This window comes from Moschus berezovskii, chromosome 17 (assembly GCF_049115385.1).
Source record: "Moschus berezovskii isolate FMDL1 chromosome 17, NW_MosBer_1.0, whole genome shotgun sequence".
In the NCBI taxonomy this organism is placed as follows: Eukaryota; Metazoa; Chordata; class Mammalia; order Artiodactyla; family Moschidae; genus Moschus; species Moschus berezovskii.
Window position 1 is genome coordinate 59,193,861 of NC_142476.1, and position 21,933 is coordinate 59,215,793.

Genomic DNA, 21,933 nt, shown 5'->3' on the forward strand with positions numbered 1-21,933 from the left:
AATGCCTTTGAATGGAAAACTTTGCTTTGTTTTCTTACTGGTTTCTCTCCTGTTTCAGAAATCCACACACCTCTCAGTGGAGTGGCAATCCAAAGCAGCAGAGCCCTTTTAGCTGTCAAGATTTTAGAATTTGACTACACAAGTTTACAAACCATTAAGTGATTGTTTTTAGTTTAGTAAAGGGAGATTTTCTTTTAGATTAAAATAATAAAGGATAACTTTCCAAATAAAAATTATATATTGGGAAAAATGAATTAACCACAAACTTGCATAATTGTCTTATTCCTAAAACTTTCCCTAATTTTAATTGGTTCTCTCCATTCTCCTTTGTTTTTCTGCCCTTTGGATCTTTTCTTTCTTTTTGAAATTCTCTTAATCAGGGTTAGCTTACCACTTATTTTCCTTTCTACTTGTCAGATTTTCCCTGCAGCCACTAGAAGGCCATGAAAATCAACTGATTGAAAGATGAATATAGATTAGTAATGAAACATCTCCCCAACAAGAGTAAATACACAAGGCTATAATATGTTTATGACAATGACATTTTAATTTCAAATGAAAATGTATAATATCTTATTTGTTTTTAACGTTTCTTTTTTTCCTTGTAGTTGTTTCCTATTAAACTTGAAGAATATGCAATTAAATCTATGCTTGTGCACATGTGTGTGTGCATGCACACACACAAACTGCGTGGGCTTATACCAAAGCAAGATTAAGTCTATCAATTATCTTATTAGATAGAAAATGAATTATTTACTTGCAGTTAGTAGTGGTTTAGAATAACTTAAAAAAATTCATCTTTACCCTCCAGATTGGTGCATGTATATATGTAGTGACATCCTAACTGGCATAAAATCTTCAAATCTGGAAAGTTAGACTTGATCACTTTTAATAATCATATTAATTTACTTAAAAATAACACAGAATTTTTAAAATCAAGAGGAGTAACCCAGTTTCAAAAATAGCTACTTGCTCATGGTGGGTAAAATTTAGGCCATATGTTTTTATTTATTTTCATATTTTTGCAACTTACATGGAAAAGGTGAGCTAGTCACTTAAAATGATTGAGTTAATTCTTTTATTTTTCAAGACCACCTTAATTACAAATATTTCAATAACCCAGAAATATTAAAAATTTCTATCTAATTGGATGGCATGTAATTATAATGAACATTATAAAATGTATCTGTACATATCAATATTTATATATACCACCTCTATGAGATCTGCAGAGAATAAAGATATAATGTTATTTTACACAGCTGTTCTCAGTCATATAACTCCATTTTCACTAAATTGGTGTGATAATCATTGATATTTTTAAATTTTATCTAAAATACATTTGATAATATGGTGAAAACTTCTCTTTAACAAACTCTATTTCAGATCCTATTTAAAAAAAACAAAACAAACCAAACATTATCCCCTAAAACAGAAAAATCTGCAGTCTTTTGCAATGAGCAGTCACAATTGAGGGCCAAAGTTTCATTCCTACAACACAACATGAGTAAAGTGATTAAAAATCCTGAATTTAAAAATCTTATTTTAGAAATATGATCTAAATAGAGATACTTTTAATAGTATTAAATGACACATGCCTCAACCTTGCTTTTATATTGCCCCCTTTTTGCTGGACCCCATCCCCCACAAAATATTATCTTGCACTAAACATCATCTGAAAGCTAAATATTATTTCTTATGGCTTACAATTGCTTATGGCTTCCCTGAGTCTAACTAGGAGTTCTGAGTCAGGATAAAGAACAGGGCCTCTCTCTCCACTCACCCTCATCTGTGGGAGTTTTAGAGTTGTTTAGAGAAGCGGGATTGGAGACATGAAGTACTAATGTGCTTAGGTAACCTATTGCTTATTCCTGGATATTTCTCTAGCTGTTTTTAAGTGTTGATGATTGATTGTCTCAGAAGCTGTGGAAGAAGAAAGGATCTCAACCCAGTTTCTAACCAGATCCCTCCTTATGGCCATGAGAGCTTGATTTTCATTTAAACAACAGTAAATATAGACATAAGGGTTTGAGATGAATTATGTAAGCCCTTTAGCCATAACTATTACGTTCTGCCACCAAATGAGCTGCTGTTCTCACTTTGTTTTATGGGCTCTGCGTAGCCTGTGTTATTGTATCTGCCAAATAAAACCCAGCAAACCATGCAAATGAAAATATCATCTTGTATCTTTCATAGTCACAGGATGCACCCATATAAACAGTTTTATAGATACCTCTGCACCAGATTTACTGTTATTAGGACCCTACCGTCTTAATAGGATGTCCAGAAGGAAAACATCTCTTCCTTGGAGGCATCTTCATTTACATCCACCAATGGCATATGTCTTTAATTGAAGCTACCCTTGAAAAGTCAGAAATAACTTTGTTCATTATATTTTTAGCTTGTCTGTATGGTTCAATTGAGATCATTAATGACTTTTTCATTAAGGAGAAAGACCTGATAGGTTGTATTTTTTCAAAGCTAGTAGATTTAAATTTGTTTAAAAACAGGGAAGGTTTTTCTTTTAGTTTCACTGAAGAGAAGTGACCTAAGGAATTGATGACTAGTCCTGCAATGTGTCCGTCTTAATTCGAGGCCTCGGATAAGCCATTCTGTATCAATATTCTCCTCCAAGTAACAAAAACTATAACACATCCAATGTCTGGAAGAGATGTGTTGAGGAGTAAATCACTTCTAGAATGCCTCACAGATGAAATACTCTTCACATGTGCTGGAGAATTGCTGATTCTACCAAGAGTAAGGTCTACCACATCCACCTGGGTTATCTCTATACTGGGTCAGTGTACCTCTAAGAAAGTAAATGGACATTTTTCCGGTAGTCCATGGAATAAGCTTTTCCTGACGTTGAAGGGAACAGTTGAACACTATTATTTCCTCCAGCCTCCGAAAAAGGCAGTTATAAGCTATTTCTTTCCATCTCTCTCTTCCTCCCTTCCTTGTCCCCTCCATCCCTCCTTTCCTGCCTATAAATCTTTCTTGAACTCTTATTATGTGCCAACTACCATTCCAGTGCTTTAAAGGTACAATTATTAATGTCATAGAAGAAGTTCTCATCCTGGAGGTGTTCTCGTCAAGGAAGATAGTAAACAAAAATAGTCAGTATCTTAGATCATGGGAATTTTTTTTTTATTGAAGTCATTCAACCCTCTTTTTTTCCATTGCTAATTTCTCTACCTGGTTATGATGCAGGTCAGATGTTTTATATGGGCTGTATCTGGGCTGATATGCCCAGTACCAGGCCCTATGTATGTTATTTAGTGACTGTTGAATGAATGAGATATGATTAGTTAGGTTAATGAATAGGTTGCATTTCTCAATGAAATGTCTGTACACTCCCACAGTTTCTCTATAAGATCAACCTAAATCTATGTAATGAGAGTGCTATGAAGTTCTAACTCTATATTAAGAAAACTTGGGTTTATACCAAGCAGGTCTCTCATCAGAAAAACAGGCCAAACCAATGATCTAGATGCACATGAGGGTGCATGAGCACACACACACACACACACACACACACACTGCTGCCTTGATTGTGGCAACTCAATCTCTGGAATTCCCTGGTGGCTCAGATGGTAAAGAATCTGCCTGCAATACAGGAGACTTCGGTTCTATCCCTGGGTCAGGAAAATCCCATGGAGAAGGAAACGGCAACCCACTCCAGTATTCCTGCCTGGGAAATACCATGGACAGAGGAACCTGGTGGGCCACAGTCCAAAGGGGTCACACACAGTCAGATATGACTGAGTGACTAATACATTCTTTCAGTGTCTGTAGAGTTAAATACCAAGTGTATTCTATCCTCTTTATTTTGGGACTAGGTATTTCATAAAGCATTATTTAAGGACAACGGGCAAGATATGATTTAACAAATAATAGTGGCATAGGATCAGCAGAGCCCAGGAAGAAACATTGACCTCTTGGTTGTATTCACATTTCTGCTGCCCCCACCTCCACCGGCACCATCTCCACCACCCAGGCCTGTACCACACACTTCCTGTGGGGACTGCTCCTTCTCTCCACCTCATTTCAATCACGCTTCTCCACTGCCACCACCTTCTCACTTTCCTTTTCCACCCTACCTCTCCTTTCTAAGGTTATTGTTCCTTAGATTTCTTTTCTCTGTCATTTGTCTATGTCTAAAATGCTCTCCGGTGCATGTGTCTTTGTTACAAAGACTTTTGTTGCCGTTCTGCTTTAGTCAAAGCCTCTGTTCCTGCATCTGTTCCACATTCCAAGTGCTAAGGCATGGTTTGGCAAGTAGATAAGCTGTCAGGTTTTTACCCTCTTTTTTTTCTGCTATGATCTTACTGAACTGCCTTAGTTTTCTAAAACAACTTCAGAGCAATGGGTTCTCAGTTAAACATGTGCCAAAACATTAAGGTATAGAGTCAGGGGAACAAAGAAATCTTTAAGACACCTAGAAGGAATTTGAAATCTGTTTCTGAGTTCATATTCAAGAACTGCTTTTCCTATTGTCTCCCATAAAGTCATTACTGCAGCTTCAACTCAAAATGCTTTTTTTTTTTTTTGCTGAGTTTAATTTAGATACACATTTGCATTGTAAAATGGGTACTTCAAAAATAATCATTTTAGTCTTGAGCATAAATGCTAGTTCTTTGTAAGGGAAGTAACTTCCTGAGTTGCATGTTATCGCTAAGGGCGAAGTAAATTTCTGGAGTGAGATTTAACCTTCTGTCTGCTCTTATTACCAGGAATAGTTTGACTTCGGTATGTATCAAGACTTTTGTGTTAAGTTCATAAGAATTTCTTTATAAGGAAGGGTTTTATTAGGACAATTTTATTTTATTCTGATAAGGTTTGTATGTACTTATTAGCCATGAATGAAATATGAGATGCTATCTTTGTCCAGTGACTTCAGAATGACTTTTATGTATAATGAAGTCCTAAATATGAAGGGGGAAGCTCCATATTTCTCCTATTTATTTGTCAGTTCTCAGTAAATAATATTTGGATATATCATTTTCTTTCTGCCAATTTCAAGTCCAAGAATGTTCTGCTTCTGAGGGTGGAGCAGGCCTAAAAAGAAGGAAAAATTGATCCTTGTTTTGTGATGCAGACAGAAATTTCTGTCTTTTGGTCAGAAACACAACACTTGTCACATAGTAGGTATGTGGTGCCAATTCTGGTAATCTCTCTTACTTCACTTTTTCTGAGTTCATTGGCACCCAAATTTGAGCAACTGAATATAATCAAGAACACTGAAACATTTAGAAGTTTTATTCTTTAATTTTGATAAAAACAAATTACCTCACTCTATATATTTTATAGAATTTGAGAACAATCACTACTCAAAGATTTATGTTATTTTAAAAATGGGGCCTGAATTTCATAGGTTCACATTCAATCTTTCTTTAACAGAATCTGTTCATCTGGAAAAGTCATGTTTCTTCAGATTATTTTTTTAAACTAAATCTAAAAAATCCACAGATAAAATGAATGCATCTTTTAATTAATATAACTTCCAAAACAACAGAAGAATTCTAACATTTGGATTCTGGAGGAACTGTGTGATTTTCTTAAGGGTGGTAGACTTGTCTATACAAATTTGTTTAGGATAGTATTTAAGTACTTTTTAACTGATTGAGTGCACAACAGTGGATGGCAGGAAGGCATTCTGTGTAGGAAGACAGCCAACCTGGGGTTTGAACACTACCTGGGATCATGTACCAATAGAATAATGAATGCATTTTAGCACTAAGTGAACTAAAAAGTGTCACTACACGCCTTTTCCCCTCCCATATATGCATAAGGCATAATCTATTTAATGGAGGGATGGAGGGAGAGAGAGAAAGAGGAAAAGAGGTGTGGGCTGGGTGACTCTGCTTGCTTTCTAAGTTCTCTGAAGTGGCCAGTTTTGATCTCAACCAAGCCTGAGCTATCAGCCTCCTTCAGCCATTATGCTGTCTCTGGATTTATGGTGGTCATGTAAAAGCCCTGATTTACAGTAAGCAACTGAAAACTGGCTATACAGGAAAAACAGTTCTGGGAAGGCTCTATCTTTTGTTCCTCTCCGCCATTTAACAGACCTCAAACAGGTTTGAATTACTGGTGTAGGTTCACTCTGCTTCCAGTATAGGGGGTCTATTCCCAACGCCCTGTGTATACCTGCTAAGGATCTTTTCTCAAGTGTTTTTGATAACATTTCTGTCATTAGGGCTAAGAATCAGGATGAATTATCGCCTTATGTATGACTTATCACAGTTCAGGAATTTAATAGATTCAAGTACTGTAGAATCTATAACCCAAGAAATGATTTGGTATATAATGTGCTAGGGATTATCGTATATGTGTGTATGTATATAAACTATGCTTTAGGAAATATGCTCCTTCATTATAGTGGCGAGTGTTGCAGTGTGCTCATCTCCTTTTTCTTTTTTACCATTGTCTCAGGTGACTTAGCAGCAGCAGTGGTGCTTGTGTCTCTTCTCCTTATGCCATTTCAGCCTGTTCATTTCTAAAAGCAAGAAGAGAATGAGAGAGACAGAGGGGGAGAGAGGTTCGAAATAAGTTAACAGAGTTTAATGTGTACTATGATATCCAAAGTGGGCTTAACAGAAGCTTCAACAACTTGTTCATTGTAGTGTCTTTTTTCTCTAGATTCAAAACCAGGTTAATTTCTACTCACATTTTGTCACACTTTATAGTTCTGATATTTAAAACATTACATGTTGGAGTACCTGTTCTTTTATTATTAATGCTTGCTTCCCTATTTTTTTAAGAAAAAAATTCCAATTATACTTGAAGTTTTTATAAAAAGTCAATAGTCAAAAATTAATTTCATAGATAACCTTTTCAACATGACCTACTGTATGAAGTGTAATAAGAACACTAATTTTTTTCCCCCCCAGAGATTTGACCTGTGTTTCGCATTTAAAAATCAGACATTCACTTTATGGAATTGCTCATCAAATTAAATTTTATTTGGTACGTTAATGTTTTAGAGTGTTAAACTGTTATCAGTCAAAATTCACGTCAGTAAAACATACATCTCTTTCTCTGACAGGAAGTCTAACCATAAGTGGTTAGATTGACTAGTATTACTTTGAATTTCAGGACTCCCAGAAAAGTGTGGGTTAACTGGAACTGTATAGGACTAGGATTCCTCCAGAGGGAAGCAATTTTATATTTTTCTAATAGTTTAGAGACTATATATACTTTCTGCATTTTTTTCCATTGTGGGAGAGAAAAAAAGATTACTGGCTCTCAAACTCTGTCAAGTAGCTCTGTATGTTGCTAATTTGCTAAGCCTGTTGTGTAAACAGTCCCTACTTTGAGGGGCTTACTTGAAGGGGTGCTTTATAGTGTGACTTACCTTCTATGGTTTCAATTGGTGCCCAATAAAAATAGTTATCACTCTGTATTATGATACCTCTGAAATCAGTCTTATTTATTTACAACTTGTATGCTGATGACTTTCCAAACATGATTACAAGTATCATTTTTCCAGTGACACTTCAAAAAATGTCACCTAAAATTTTTTTTTAATATAAAAAAAGGGCAGAGAAAATGCAACAGCAATCAGAGACCAGGGACAAGACAGTTATAAAAATTTAATATCACATTTAGCTCTGATATTCACATCTTATTATATTGTTATTTAGTTTTTCCACATGTATGCCCTTTCCCGACTAAATTTAAACCCTAAGGAGAGAAAGTGTCACATACTTTTTTGTTGCCTTCTGTATTCCATCAGAGTATCTTTCTTGAACACAATAAATACTTCAGAAATGTTTTTATTAATTGACAGTATATGAATATTTCATGCATTTTCATGAATTTAGAAAATCTTTTAAATAATTGAGGTCTATAAACTTGCTTCCTTAAATCTCTATTTAATCTACAAGTCCTCAGCCCTCAAAATGGATCCTAGTGATGATTCTTATGTCTAAAAAACAACGCTCATAACTTGTGATGCATCATTGTCCACCCCTAAACATCTCCGGGGCTATTATTCTCCCTGTGGGTGCCTTTTGTAAAGCCTTTTGTTAGAGATGTGACTTTACATGCTACAGAGCTGAGTTTCTAAGCTTTTTGTGGATAATCTTAATGTTCTAATTTTCTCATGAACTTATTATTTAATATGTTGACACTATTAATTACTTTGCCTTTTTATCCAGAGATCTGTTACTTTCCTTAAACTTTTAGTAGGTGAGAAACAGCTCTGAGAATGCAAATATTTCTTTCCAATTTTTTTCCCTGTTTGTTGGCAAAGCACGTACTTCTTTCCACCTGTTTTTTTAAAGAGTGTATTTCCTTTATCAAGAATATATATAAACTTCCCTAACTTCTAACAAATCAACTGACATTTGGCCTTTTGTCAACAGACTAAAAGATCCAGAAGTCAGCAAAAGCACGAATAGAATACATTTCATGGAATAAAAAACTCTGGTTTTCATAGAATGGCCTTGACCTCAGTTATCATCTCATGGGTACATGAAAAGGTTGAGGAAACAGTAGAGAATATCTCCACTGTTTCTAATAGGATATTCCAATAGCATTTCAGCTTCAGGAATCCCGAGGGCTCCTGTTTTTTACTTCATTAGTAATTCAATATGTCTGATTGCCTAAACAATACTTTCAACTTGGTTTACCCATCTGACCTGGAACAAAGTGAGAGCACATTTTGCCCAGTGGAAAGGTCTCCTGGCAAGTTGGTTAGCAACAGGCTTGCCAGTCTCAGTTCAGTTAGCAAAGAATAAACACATTTCCTTGACAATTACAAGGGTACTAAATTCCTCACTCTGCAATTTTCTCTTTTACATTCGTAAACCATTTTCTGCCATTATTCAACTTTTTTACTTGTAAGTCTTGCCTCCTCAAGATTTCCAACTTCTTGAAGTAGAAGTTTCTACTTTTCTTGGTGGCCGTGAAGAACAGCGTTTAATTGCAAAGAATGGAAATCGAATAAAAACTTATTTGAAGGAAGGGAGAAACGGTGCAACAGTCTTAAATCTAACCTCCGTACTTTAATTTTGTGGCTTGAAGACGTACAAATTAAGAAATCAGGGTATGGCTTCTACAAGTATTACTTTCACTGTAGTTCTCTAGAATTTGGTCACTTGGGAATGGCTACTTGTAACAGTGCAATACACGTGACATGAGGGTTCTGCGAGAAATACAGGCGCTCTGCCGTGCCTGTGACAAGATGCCCTGCGAATGACGCTCAGAAACTGCCCGTCGGAGCCAGTGGCGTCCGCTGAGCCCGACGCGCACCTGCACCTGCTGACGGGGCAGCGCCAGACGGAGCGAGGACGTCCCTTAGTCCTACCCTCTGCGCTCTGGGACACGAGGGCCTGGGCGTCGCCACCCACAGCAGCCAGAGTAGGGGAAGCCACCTCATGCCGGACTTAGGTCATGTGTGTCCCGGGCGCCCTGCCTCCGCGGATACCTCCGTAACTTCAAGCAGCCCAGCCCCACTTCCCTTAAAAGTGTATTTACGGTTGTCAAGGCGCACACCGAAAAGCTCGCTCCGCTCGCCCAGAGCGCGCGAGGCCTCCTAGCCTGGAAACAAGCCCCTCCCAGCGCAGCTGTCGCCGCCGCCCGCGGGCTCCTTTCACTTTCTCACGGCCAAGTCCCCCAGAGGGGCGCCGCTGCCGCCACCGCCGCTGCGCCCGCCCGACGACTCCGCCTGCACTGCCTTGCTACCAGCCCCGCCCGAACGCGCCCATCCCAACAGTTTCTGTTTGCGATTGGCACGCGCGAGCGGCAGCTTCAGCTCGCCTTTCCCATTGGCTGGGCCCTCCTGTCAGTCCGACGATTGCCCGCCACTGCCTCCGCCCTCCTGAAAAGCCGCCGCTCTATTGGAGGAGACTGCGTGCTGGAGGCGGGCGGGGAGCCGGGTCCGGCCGCTTTCGGTCAATCGCAGCAGCCTAGCGCCGGGAGGGAGGGAGGCGCGCGGGTGGTGGGGGGGAACATCTGGCCGGCGCCGCCGCGTGCGTGCGTGGTGCGTCCCCCGCCCCTCCCCCTTGCCCCCCCCCAGCCCGCCCCCCGGCCCGGGCTCCGCGCTCGCTCCTCGCTCGCTCGCTCCCTCGCTGTGTCTGGCAGGCTGCGGCCGCCGCTGGGCTGCTGCCATGGGGAGCCGTTGAGAGTGGGGCCTCTTCGCTCCGCCGCGCTCCTCCGGCTGCCAGAGGGGGTGGGCGGGAGGGAGGGAGGGGGCAGGGGGAGCGGGCGACGGAGCCGGGATTGGGGGGCGGGGGGGCCGGGAGGGAGGGAGGGGGGGCCCGCGGAGGAGGAAGCCCACCAAGTCCGGCAGCGGCGGCAGCGGCGGCCGGGAGGCGGAGGACACGGCGGCGGCGGCGGGGACGCGGTGACTTAGGGCCGCTCCGTGTGAGTCCCGGCGCCGGCCCCCGGCCCCGACCCGGCGCCCCCTCCGCGCCCGGGGCCCTGGCGGGCGGGGCGCCGGCTGTGCGGCCCCGGCCGGCGGGGCAGTGCGGGCAGGCGGGCGGGCGACCGGGCCCCGCGAGTGGAGTTAGTTTGTGCGGGTGGAGCTAGGGGTGGCGGGGGGCGCCGCCGCAGCGGGGGCCGGGTGCGGGGCCGGGCCGCCGCAGCTGCGGGTCGGGCGGGGTGCGGCCGGTGCAGCTGCGGCGCGGGGCGCGCTCCGGCCGGTGCAGCTGCGGCGGCGCCTCTCGGGGGCGGGGGGCGCGGGGCGGGGGCTTGGGAGCGGTGCAGCTGCAAGGCGCCGGGACGGCCGCGGCTCCGGGGACCCTTGCAGCTGCGGCGGCGCCCGCGGGGAGGCCCCTCCCGGGCCGGGGCAGTTGCCGGGGGCTCTCACCGTGGCGGCGGGGAAGCGGTAACAGCCACCCTCCCCCGGCTTCTTACGACTTTTCTTTTGTTGTTGCCGTGACCCGGGTCTGTTTTCTCGTCTGTTGTTTAAGGTGTTTTCCTGCTGCACCGGCTCTACGCCCTCCACCTCCTTCCCTGTGGTTTAACCTTCCTCTTTCCCCTAGTGTTTTATGCACAGCCAACTACGTAAAAATTTGCATTGCTTCCCACCCCCACCCCTGCCGCCTCCCTGCTCCGCACCCCTGCCCCCACCTCCTTGAAAAACAAAACCCGACCTCACAAAACCCTCTCTGGACCTGCGGCTGCGAGGCGCAAAGAGGTTGATTTGTGGAGTGGGAGTCGCTGGCCCATTGCGGTGCTCGGGACTCATTAAACTGTCACTCGTTCCCCCCCCCCACCCCACTGGGTAAATGGGGTGATTAATGTCTGATATATGGGAATGAGGCGAGGGTATTTGTGCAGAATAGGTGGTGTGGCTGAGGAATTTTATCTCCAAAGAGTGCCTCCTGAAATAAGCATTCATAATTATGTCATTCATCGCGAAGTTAGAGAAAGTTGGGTTTGTGACTTTGGGAAAGCGAGAAGTACGGGAGAGAGAAACTTGGCCTTTGTTACTCTTTCTTTAACTCTTGGCCATGGTTTTTCTAATGAGAACAGAGTGGTTATCACCAGGACTGTGACACTTGGCGCCTCAGGCCCCAGAGCCTTTTCTGTTCCTCACCCCCACAGGAACCTGTGCAGACGTATTTGACATTCACAGATGTCGCAGCCCCTTTCAGGGCACCGGTCGGGCCAGCCCGGGTTGCTTTACAATTTCATCAGCCATTCGAAAAGACCCGCACATGTAGCTAAAAAAGTTCCCTAACTTGCTAGACCTAGGTTCCCCCACCCCTTCCCCCTTTCTTCCTGAAAGGTTTTCTTGTGATCATGAACATTACAGAGTGACCCAAAAAAAGATTGTTATGGGACAGAGATCAAGGGGAAGACAAAGTTCTGCTCTTTCTGAGGGGAAAGTCGGATCAGATGCCCAGATGCAGCATTCATTTTAGGTGGCTGTAGCGGGTTGTCAGTTTATTAATTTGTCTCGTTGAAGTACTTTCCAGGATTTCAGCAAGTGCAGTTTCAGCTTGTTGATACTGAGAGTTGAAATTTGCATTAACTGGCAGTGTGAGAAATTTTACTGAGAAGGTAGTTTTAGATAAGTAGTTATGCAAGGGTGAAATAATGAGAACCAGGTTGAAGCCATAGTTCTGAATAGTCTTCCAACATCCTGAGACATGTATACCATTCTCTCCGCAGAGAAAAAGAAATTAAAGTGCCGTAATAATGTTGAAATGGGACTGGAGATGTCAAATGGGTTGGTTTAAAAATATCCCTAAGCTGCCTTTGAAACTAAACGTTGGAGTTGAATAAAAGTGAATCTGGATTTCCTGAATAGCACCGTGGCAAGAGTGTGCTGTCAGTATGTAAGCCAGTCCACCAACTTAAGACAGAAGTGTTGCTATTCCATAAATACAGTAGAACTCCATATGCTGAGTTTTTCAATTTCTTCTGTTAGAAAGTTTGGGGGGAAAAAAGGGAGACTTTGAAGTATTTTGTTTATACTAACAGAAGAGAAAAGTTCTCCTAAGAAAAAGCTGGTGGCAGGAGTGTAGAGGAGTAGCATATGGCATTAAAAGGAGCACAGCTGGAGGTAGCATTTCCATCTGAACATGATGTCAGAGCAGCTGACAGCCTGCCATCCCTCAGCCTTTTATTCTAACACACAGACAGGGAGTTAGTGTGTGCGGATCTGTGGTGGAGAAGGTATCTCATTCCTCTCTAACATCATCTCCACTTTGCATCTGTCTCTCTTAGTCTGCTTTTTTTCCACCGATGTAACAGACCTGGAGCCAGCGAGACTCAGAGGAAAGGACTTAATCAGGTTTATGTGTCCTAAAGGTAGGAGTAGCAAGAGATTAGATTGAGCATATTTCTGTTTTGGTGTTTTGTTTATTTAATTAAAAAAAAAATCACATTACTTTTCTAATCCAGTTTAGGGGTGAAATGTGGAATTGAGTATTAAATGAACATCTTATTGGCATTGAAAGTCTTGGGCTTGTTTAGTTTTAATTTTTATCCCTTTTTGCTTGAGCGGTAAAGAACTTTACAGAATATTTCAAGTTTTGAAATGTTAAGAAAGGCTTTGAAATACTTCTTTTTGAGATCACTTTGGATTAAAATGCTTTTTTGTTGTTGTTCACTGCTATTTAGATTGCTTTTGCTTTTGGAGTGGGGTGGGGGGAGAAACAGTAAACTGTTTGGAATCCAGCATTCAAACTTATATGAGAAGATTATTCTAGTTAAGAAGCTAGATTGTTGTGTAATTAATTCCTCTGTGAAACTTTATTCTTCAAAACATTCAGCAGCACTACTTACTGAAACATACAGCTGTAGTGCTTTTGAAACCGAAGGTTTTTTTTTTAAATAAAAGAAAAAAAAAAAAAAAACAACTTTTGTCCCCAGGAGAATAGTTTGACTGGTTTCCTCATTTCTCTCTCAAATATATACTTAAGAGATCTTTTATTTCAGCATAACGATAATTATTTGCAGGAGTTTTTGTGTTAGCGACTAATTTAGAACTTGTAGATTTGAGCTGCCTGAATTGGCCAGACAGCTGTAATCGCACTCCTCTATTCTTAATCTCTTTATCTGGGCAGCAGCTGCCATATGGCCACAGTCAGCTGGATCAGATGTTTATAAGCTTCCTTCTTCGTCCCTCTCTGTCCTCTCAGCCTCCTAATTTGATCACGGCTACCTTGTGAGCTGCCCTCCAATCTTTATTTTTAGCCCTCTCAAGGATTAGGATTGATGTTAGCTGTGGGGCACTTAAAGTGATTGTATTGTAAATCGTGGTTTATTCTAGCAGTGGCATCTTGCAGAATGTATTGGGTTAGGCTGAAAGTTTTAGTCCATCTTGGGCAAAGTGTAGAAGCAGCAGGGAAGTAGTTTTTCAATATTAAATTAATAGGTATCCATTCCCCAGATGCACTTTTTGAGCTGGGTGATGTGGAACCTTGCTTCTAGTCATAGGAAAGGGGAAGTCGGGCTTTATTTTTAAGGAGTTGAATTTTGCAGTTGAATTTTGACCCTTTGTACATCTGTGTCTCCCCTCCCTCCATTTTACCCTTTTTCACCAGAAAATAAGGGCAACAATGCACATTTGAAAGAATAAACGCTATTGGGAAAACAGAATATATCAAGTTATGTTGAAACAAAGTATTTTCTGTTGACTGAGGTATGGCAGAGTAAAAAAAAAAAAAAAAGTTTCTCTTTTACTAGCAAGGCTTTTTTTGGTATGTCAAACCTGTACAGCTTTTGAGTTTCATTTGAATGTAATATGCCTTTATTTAAAAGTTTGTATTAATTTTAATATGGAACTCATTTTGCTATGCAGCAGATCAAAGTTTAGATGAGAATTTTCAGAGTTAAATAAAGCCCTTCTGGTTTTTAATATTCTAAGTGTACAGATTTTACAAGGAAATACAGCCATTTCTTTTCTCAATTCATAAAAAATAATTTTGGATTTGTTCATAGTAAGGATGATCTTTCCCATCTGTTCGTGTAGTTCCTTCTGATCTCGTACATGTGTGCTATACCTGCAAATCTTAAGGCATTAACATCTGTTTTTATACACAGGGCTTTTGTTGTTTTAACACTCTGACTTTAAAAGTAAGTTGTTTGCTGATTTCTGGACTAATTATGCGATTTCATTTTTTTTTTCCTTGATTCAGCCAAATATGTGTGTTTAAATCGTGCTTTCTCAGTGCAGTCAGGTATCAAAAGTAACAAAAAAAGGATGGTTGAACAAGTTTTCTGAATCTTCCAGAATGTGTTTGCGACTTTTCTTTGTTCATTATTTGAGTTGTTCCCTTTGAAAATAAAGCTATTTTGTAGGTTTTGTCGGACATAATTTGATGATTAGAGTTAGTTAAATTTTTTCTGAAAGAGACCTAAATTCTTACTGTCAGTAAGAGACTGTAATGAAATGAAGACTTTTAAAACTTGACTAAAAGTTCAGGGAAGGTGGAGACGCATCAGAGACTGTTTGGCTGGAATAAGAAGTTTCGAAAGCGTACATTTTTCTTCTCACATTTGGTTTTGTGTGTGTGTGTGTGATTTGGTAGTGCTTGGGTCCTAAGCCTGATTAAAATTCAGGGACATGTACCTCCGAGGCCCAAGCTGATTTTTTTTTTTAAAGTGGGGAGTAGAGCAATGAAAAGTTGTTCCTAACCAGACTCTCATGAGAAATTTCTCTCTTCCCAGGTTATGAAGACAGTATGGAGTTTCCAGACCATAGTAGACATTTGCTGCAGTGTCTGAGCGAGCAGAGACATCAGGGTTTTCTTTGTGACTGCACTGTTCTGGTGGGAGATGCCCAGTTCCGAGCGCACCGAGCTGTACTGGCTTCATGCAGCATGTATTTCCACCTCTTTTACAAGGACCAGCTGGACAAAAGAGACATTGTTCATCTGAACAGCGACATTGTTACAGCCCCAGCCTTCGCTCTCCTGCTTGAATTCATGTATGAAGGGAAACTCCAGTTCAAAGACTTGCCCATTGAAGACGTGCTAGCAGCTGCCAGTTATCTCCACATGTATGACATTGTCAAAGTCTGCAAAAAGAAGCTGAAAGAGAAAGCCACCACGGAGGCAGACAGCACCAAAAAGGAAGAAGACGCTTCAAGTTGTTCGGACAAAGTCGAGAGCCTCTCGGATGGCAGCAGCCACATGGCAGGCGATTTGCCCAGTGATGAAGATGAAGGGGAAGATGAAAAACTGAACATCTTGCCCAGCAAAAGGGACTTGGCGGCCGAGCCTGGGAACATGTGGATGCGATTGCCCTCGGACTCAGCAGGCATCCCCCAGGCTGGCGGAGAGGCAGAGCCACACGCCACAGCAGCTGGAAAAACAGTAGCCAGCCCCTGCAGCTCAACAGAGTCTTTGTCCCAGAGGTCTGTCACCTCCGTGAGGGATTCGGCAGATGTTGACTGTGCGCTGGACCTGTCTGTCAAGTCCAGCCTTTCAGGAGTTGAAAATCTGAACAGCTCTTATTTCTCTTCACAGGACGTGCTGAGAAGCAACCTGGTGCAGGTGAAGGTGGAGAAAGAGGCTTCCTGTGATGAGAGTGATGTTGGCACTAATGACTATGACATGGAACATAGCACTGTGAAAGAGAGTGTGAGCACTAATAACAGGGTACAGTATGAGCCGGCCCATCTGGCTCCTCTGAGGGAGGACTCGGTCCTGAGGGAGCTGGAGCGGGAGGACAAAGCCAGCGACGACGAGATGATGACCCCCGAGAGCGAGCGGGTCCAGGTGGAGGGCGGCATGGAGAGCAGCCTGCTGCCCTACGTCTCCAACATCCTGAGCCCGGCCGGCCAGATCTTCATGTGCCCCCTGTGCAACAAGGTCTTCCCCAGCCCGCACATCCTGCAGATCCACCTGAGCACGCACTTCCGCGAGCAGGACGGCCTGCGCAGCAAGCCGGCCGCCGACGTCAACGTGCCCACCTGCTCGCTGTGCGGGAAGACGTTCTCCTGCATGTACACCCTGAAGCGCCACGAGAGGACTCACTCGGGCGAGAAGCCCTACACGTGCACGCAGTGCGGCAAGAGCTTCCAGTACTCGCACAACCTGAGCCGCCACGCCGTGGTGCACACGCGCGAGAAGCCGCACGCCTGCAAGTGGTGCGAGCGCAGGTTCACGCAGTCCGGGGACCTGTACCGGCACATCCGCAAGTTCCACTGTGAGTTGGTGAACTCCTTGTCGGTCAAAAGCGAGGCGCTGAGCCTGCCCGCGGTCAGAGACTGGACCTTAGAAGATAGCTCTCAAGAACTCTGGAAATAATTTTATATATATATAAATAATATATATATATACCTATATATAAATAGATCTCTATATAGTTGTGGTACGGTCTAAAAGCAGTCTCGTTTCCTGGAACTGAAAGGTTGGGATATTAACTTGTTTTTGCACTTTAGAATAGCATGAGAATCTCACTAATTTAGCATCCTGATTAAAGAAACTTTAGAGCAAGTCGGAGAATAGAGAGGTGTTTTTTTCTTCCTTTCTTTCGAGGGGGTAGGGGAAGTAAGCCAATAAGAACCTTTGAAACAAATCATCCTATCACAAAATGCTTTCATAGGGTCTGTTTTGTCAGCACTGCGGTGTCTTTTGAGCTCTCTCCTTTTTCCCACTTTTTCTTTTTTTTAAAGTAGAAATTCTCTCCAGTTTTATTAGCCTCTTTATATGTCTCAAATTGCATGAATCTTTTCTGGCTGTTGGAAACCTGAATGCTTTTAGACCCAAATGGAAAATTTCTGAAATGCTGGATTATCTATTTTTAAACAAGCAGTTGACTTAAAACTTTCTGTGGCAACTTCTGGTTTTCTGACGGTTCCCAATGAGAGAAATTCTGAAAGTACACTGGGATCACTGGGACGCTGTCTTTGTGAAGGTTTGCTTGGGATGAAAAAGGATATTGCAGCTTCAGCAGTGTTGAACTGTGTGTTGAAAAATGTGAATTACTGTTATTGTATACTGTAATTGATTACATGGGCTGGGGGGGGTGTCAAAGGACTTGACAGGTTGTGTTGATGCTCTTAGTTGAGTCTTGAAAAGTAAATATTAACGCTACAGAAATGCATGAGTTTCAATATATTTTTTGTCTTTGTTTGCATTGTATAACTTTAACGAGTGAGTTTAAAATTATTTAATTTCCTTAGAGAAATAGCACCATTTGGAAAAAAAAAAAAACCTGGTGTTATGAAGAACGTTAATGCACTGTTTTTATTTTTATTTTATATAATTTAAATTGACTTTCCCACTGTCTTTAAGTTGAAACTGTTAAGCTGAATAAAAACTTAAGCTGCAAATTGATAACTTCGCTACATAACAAGGAAAATATAAATGTTTACAAATGGCTTAAAGATCTGCATGTGCAGTGTGCATTTATAACAAAACTTCTAATTGCACAAAACCCAGGCCAGCTCAAAGTTTAGATGTACACATTTACCCAGTTGAGCGTTTTTAGAGTAACTACTGCACAAATTGACAATAGGTCATTCTCTTTTTTTCCTCCCCTTTTCTTTTTCTCTTCTTCCTTTCCCTCCCTTCCTCCCTCCATCCTATACCCCCCATCCCCTCCCCCATCCCCCCTACACCCCCAACTCATGAAAAGATTCTATGGACTGAAAAAGCCCCAGGCTGAATGGACTGGACTGCCTTGATTGACACGGGGAAGGGGGTTAGTAGACTATGTGTATCGCGGCAGCAGAGGCTGCAGCCCAACGTGTGGTTTTAATGACCAGCACACAGGGCAAAAGCATTTTGCACAGTGTTTGTTTTCCTGTCTTGCACTTACAAATAAGGTCTATGGGAGTAGCATGGAAAACGTTTGCTGTTTTTCCCTTTTTTTTTTTTTTAATTGCTTTTGTTTAAAATTTGATCGCCTTAACTACTGTAAACATAGCCTATTTTTGTGCTTAAGATACTGAATGGAAAACTCCATTGTGTGTTGCTGGACTGTTTTGGAAATATTTGGTCAAATGTGTGTTAATTTGGCTGTAATGGCATTTAAAGCAAACAAACAAACAAAAAAAGCTGTGAAAATGGCCTTGGAGCATTATCTTTAGTTACTTGAAGAGTTTCTAGTTTTTTTAAAGTACAGTTTATGTTAAGATAATTTTTATTAATTTAGAGAAGACAATCAATGTCTGTGAGAAAACGGACTTTCTTTTGGATTTTCTTTTTGTGGTCATTGTGAGTGATTGCTTTTTCCTTTTATTAGTTTCACATTCTTCCTTTGTTCTAAAACTTAGACTGACATCTAGCTTTGACAATCATAGTATGTTTTATTTTCCTGAGGGGGGAATAACTTATAATGCTGTTTAGTTTTGTACTATTGGTGTGTTGGTGAATTTTTAAACTGTGTGCTAACTGCAATAAATTATATGAACTGAGAATTTTTGTGTGTTTTCAAAATTGTGATTATGTACTATATAGATCCTAAATATGTATCATACATGGCATCTTTATTTTTAATATTCTATTCGGAGTTTATAAATTATTAGATTATTTTAAATCGCTCAGAAGTGTTCAAACATTTTGCTTCTAGTCATTTAAGAAGATACTAAATGCACATTTTAAAAAATGTGACCCATTTTCTACAACCTGGATCAGGAACGTGAAGGTGACAGCATAGATTTTTCATAACACACTGTACAACTACTAATCCATACACCATAAGTCATATTTTCATGGGTAGTCTTAAGTTGATTGGTCAAATCTATTTTTCTGTGTTCTGGCTTAAGTGGAAAATTGTAGGAGACCGGATGTCTTAATTTGGAAAACTGCTTGGCTAATGACTGGAATTTTAGGCAATTGAATTAGCAGGCATTCGATTGTTCAAGAATAGCTGTATACATCCTCTTTGTTGCTGGGAGAAGTCAAAAGTTCTCAGGTTTTAATTCTTAAGTTTTAACTTTAAAATGTGATTAAGTACATGCAACCATTTAAAAACCTGTTCCCTAATTTTTGTGATCGTCCCAACTTCATGCTTGCCTGATGGTTCTTGTCAGGGTGAGAAACATTTGCTGGTTGACCTAAAGAGTTGACAGAACACTCACTCACACATGCTGAGGGTCCAGTTGTCTTTAAGTGTGAGCAGGGCTGGCACCGGCCTAAGAGTTTTTATAAATTCTGGAATCTATAATTATCCATACTCTTTCAGGATTTACATAATTTGTAATTATCCATTCCACTGTCCTTAAAGTTACCTATGAAAATACAGTTTTACATGACGATTGTCAAAATTAAGTACATTTATATTAAATGACCTATAGTAAGGTTAATATTCTTAATTTAGATAGAAATGATATACAAGGTCTGGAGCTTGAAAGTGTACCATATGTAAGTTCCCTGTTGTCTTTGGATGGGAATCCCAAAAGATTATAAAGCACCATCCGTAATTTACTACTTGGGATCCTGCCTTTCCCTTTTCTTTCAGTTGACACAGGATTTCAGTTACATGAAACTCACTTGGTTTTAACCAACCAAACATTGACACGAAAGGGGAATGTACATTTGAGTTCCACAAAATAATTTCTTGGGCAGTTAGTTATGGGGTGGGAGGGTGAGTAGGACCTGTGTCTTCAGTTCCTATGCTATCTGGTCAGAGTGTCTCGAATCTTTCAGAAGATGTTAAGACTTATAATTTAGTTCCACAGACTAGCATCTAATTTTAAATGAGCATTATTTTAAACTTAGCTGGATACACTTACAAAAAGAGTTTTGACATGAAATTTGGAAGAAATAACTCCTTAAAACACTTCTTGCAAAACTAGAACAAATCGTACAAACCACCACATTTGATAAGTGAAGGAATCAGTTGTTCATTCACTACATTTTTAAAAAAGGAAATTAATTTGTCATGTAATCACGTTGGAAACCATTCAGATTGATCTCACCTTTGACATTGGGCTGATATATAAGTATACTTTAAATATGGGGTTTCATTTACTTTTGAAAACATCTGTTTCTTTCAGATAATCAATTATGCCCTAGATTAATGTGGGCCCAGCTTTGTGTGTAAGGTGTACCCTAGGGAATATCCAAGAGCTATCCAATGTTAAGGATACTGGTTTCTGATTTCCTTTCTAGTTAATTTTGCTATCAGATTAATAGGTGAATCAAGTAGAGTTTTTTTTTCCCAATAGACATGATCTACAAACAGGTTATTGGAAGATTAGGAAAAGGTGAACATTTTATTAAGATTATATAATAGCTCACATTAAAATGGCTGAAATACTCATTTTCCAGGTAAAACAAAAATTTTGAACTGTCATCAAAGAAAACAATTGGTTTAAAAAAAAACAAACCATTTGGTTTTCCTAACCTAAGAAGTAATACAACTTAAAGAATCTTGAATCTCCTAAGTTTAATCAATAGAAACACAAAACATAAAAACTTGACTTTAAAAGTCCTATTGTACCAGGTAAGAATTTTTTAAATCAGTCTTAACATCTCAAAATCTGTTGTATGACTACATTTTATTCTTATAAAAGCTTAAAACATTCTTTCATTTCTAATATGAGGGAAACTCACATCTGGATAGGAAACTCAAATTTTAGTTTTAATTTGTAGATATTGATCTAAATTTTCATTGTGATTATTTCAGTGTTTGAAACTTATTAATAAGGTACAGTGATCGAGGAAGTGTGAATTTTGAAATCCTGGACTGGAAAACGCAATCCTTTTGTTTAATGTCATTTGACATGAAAACGCTAGAAATAATACCATTTTTATTTTTTTAAAACAGTTATTTTTTTAAAGCAAATAAGTTTTAGGAGTTTCATTCTGGCTAATAGACCAAATTTATTTTGCTGATAGGATTTTGTCCCTTACGTTAAAAATGTCCTACTCTGACCTGCCGAAACATGGCAAAATATCTTTGTAGGTGATCCTTTGGTCCAAAATGTAGAACCACTTATCTTTTGACTTTGTCACGTAGCCTTCCCAACGCGGTCTTAGATTTTTTTAATATAAAAAGAGGGCTAAAGCAATCAGATCATACTGATGACATTGGAGGTTTTTAGAAATATTAGTTTATTTACAGAGACATTTTAGAAGTGAAACTTTTAGCATTTTGCAAACTGATCCATTAAAAATTTTAATGTTTGTAATTCCTTGTGAAAGAAACAATTCCATACATAAAACATTGTAACAAGAAACGGTGAGGTCATAGAAATGAAATTTGAAAAGTTGCTCTTTCAAGCCCAATTAAAAGGGTCTGCTTACACTAAATAACTTGTTGATTTAATTGTCTAGATAATTCAGGGTCATAGAATCCTAAATATTCAAGCACTTGAAAGAAATCTGATTTTTTTTGAGAGAAATAAACTACCTAGTTGACTTTCCTGGTTCTATTCTAACATTTACTAACTGTTAATCGCGATCCCCAGGTTTATGTGAAGGGTAGTTTGCAAAATGATTCTGTCAAAACTAAAATTTTCTTGAATTTCAGGTACTTGTCCCTGCCCCCCACCCTTTCTAATTGTCTTCAGAAATG

The 21,933-nt window shown here is 40.4% G+C and overlaps 1 protein-coding gene across 3 annotated transcripts; it reads left to right on the forward strand.

Annotated features, from left to right (window-relative positions):
• Nucleotides 1-10,221: 10,221 nt before the first annotated feature.
• ZBTB18 (zinc finger and BTB domain containing 18) lies at nt 10,222-18,829 on the forward strand. 3 transcript variants are annotated; one of them, XM_055419721.2, is made up of 3 exons: nt 10,246-10,368; nt 12,682-12,765; nt 15,130-18,829. In XM_055419721.2, exons 2-3 carry the CDS (start codon nt 12,753-12,755, stop codon nt 16,710-16,712), a joined length of 1,596 nt encoding a protein of 531 aa, XP_055275696.1. In that variant the 5' UTR covers nt 10,246-10,368; nt 12,682-12,752; the 3' UTR covers nt 16,713-18,829. The 3 variants fall into 3 exon arrangements, with proteins under 3 accessions (XP_055275699.1, XP_055275696.1, XP_055275697.1); XM_055419722.2 differs by lacking the exon at nt 10,246-10,368 and adding an exon at nt 10,386-12,290; XM_055419724.2 differs by lacking the exon at nt 12,682-12,765 and having other exon boundaries at nt 10,222-10,368.
• The last annotated feature ends 3,104 nt before the right edge of the window (nt 18,830-21,933 follow it).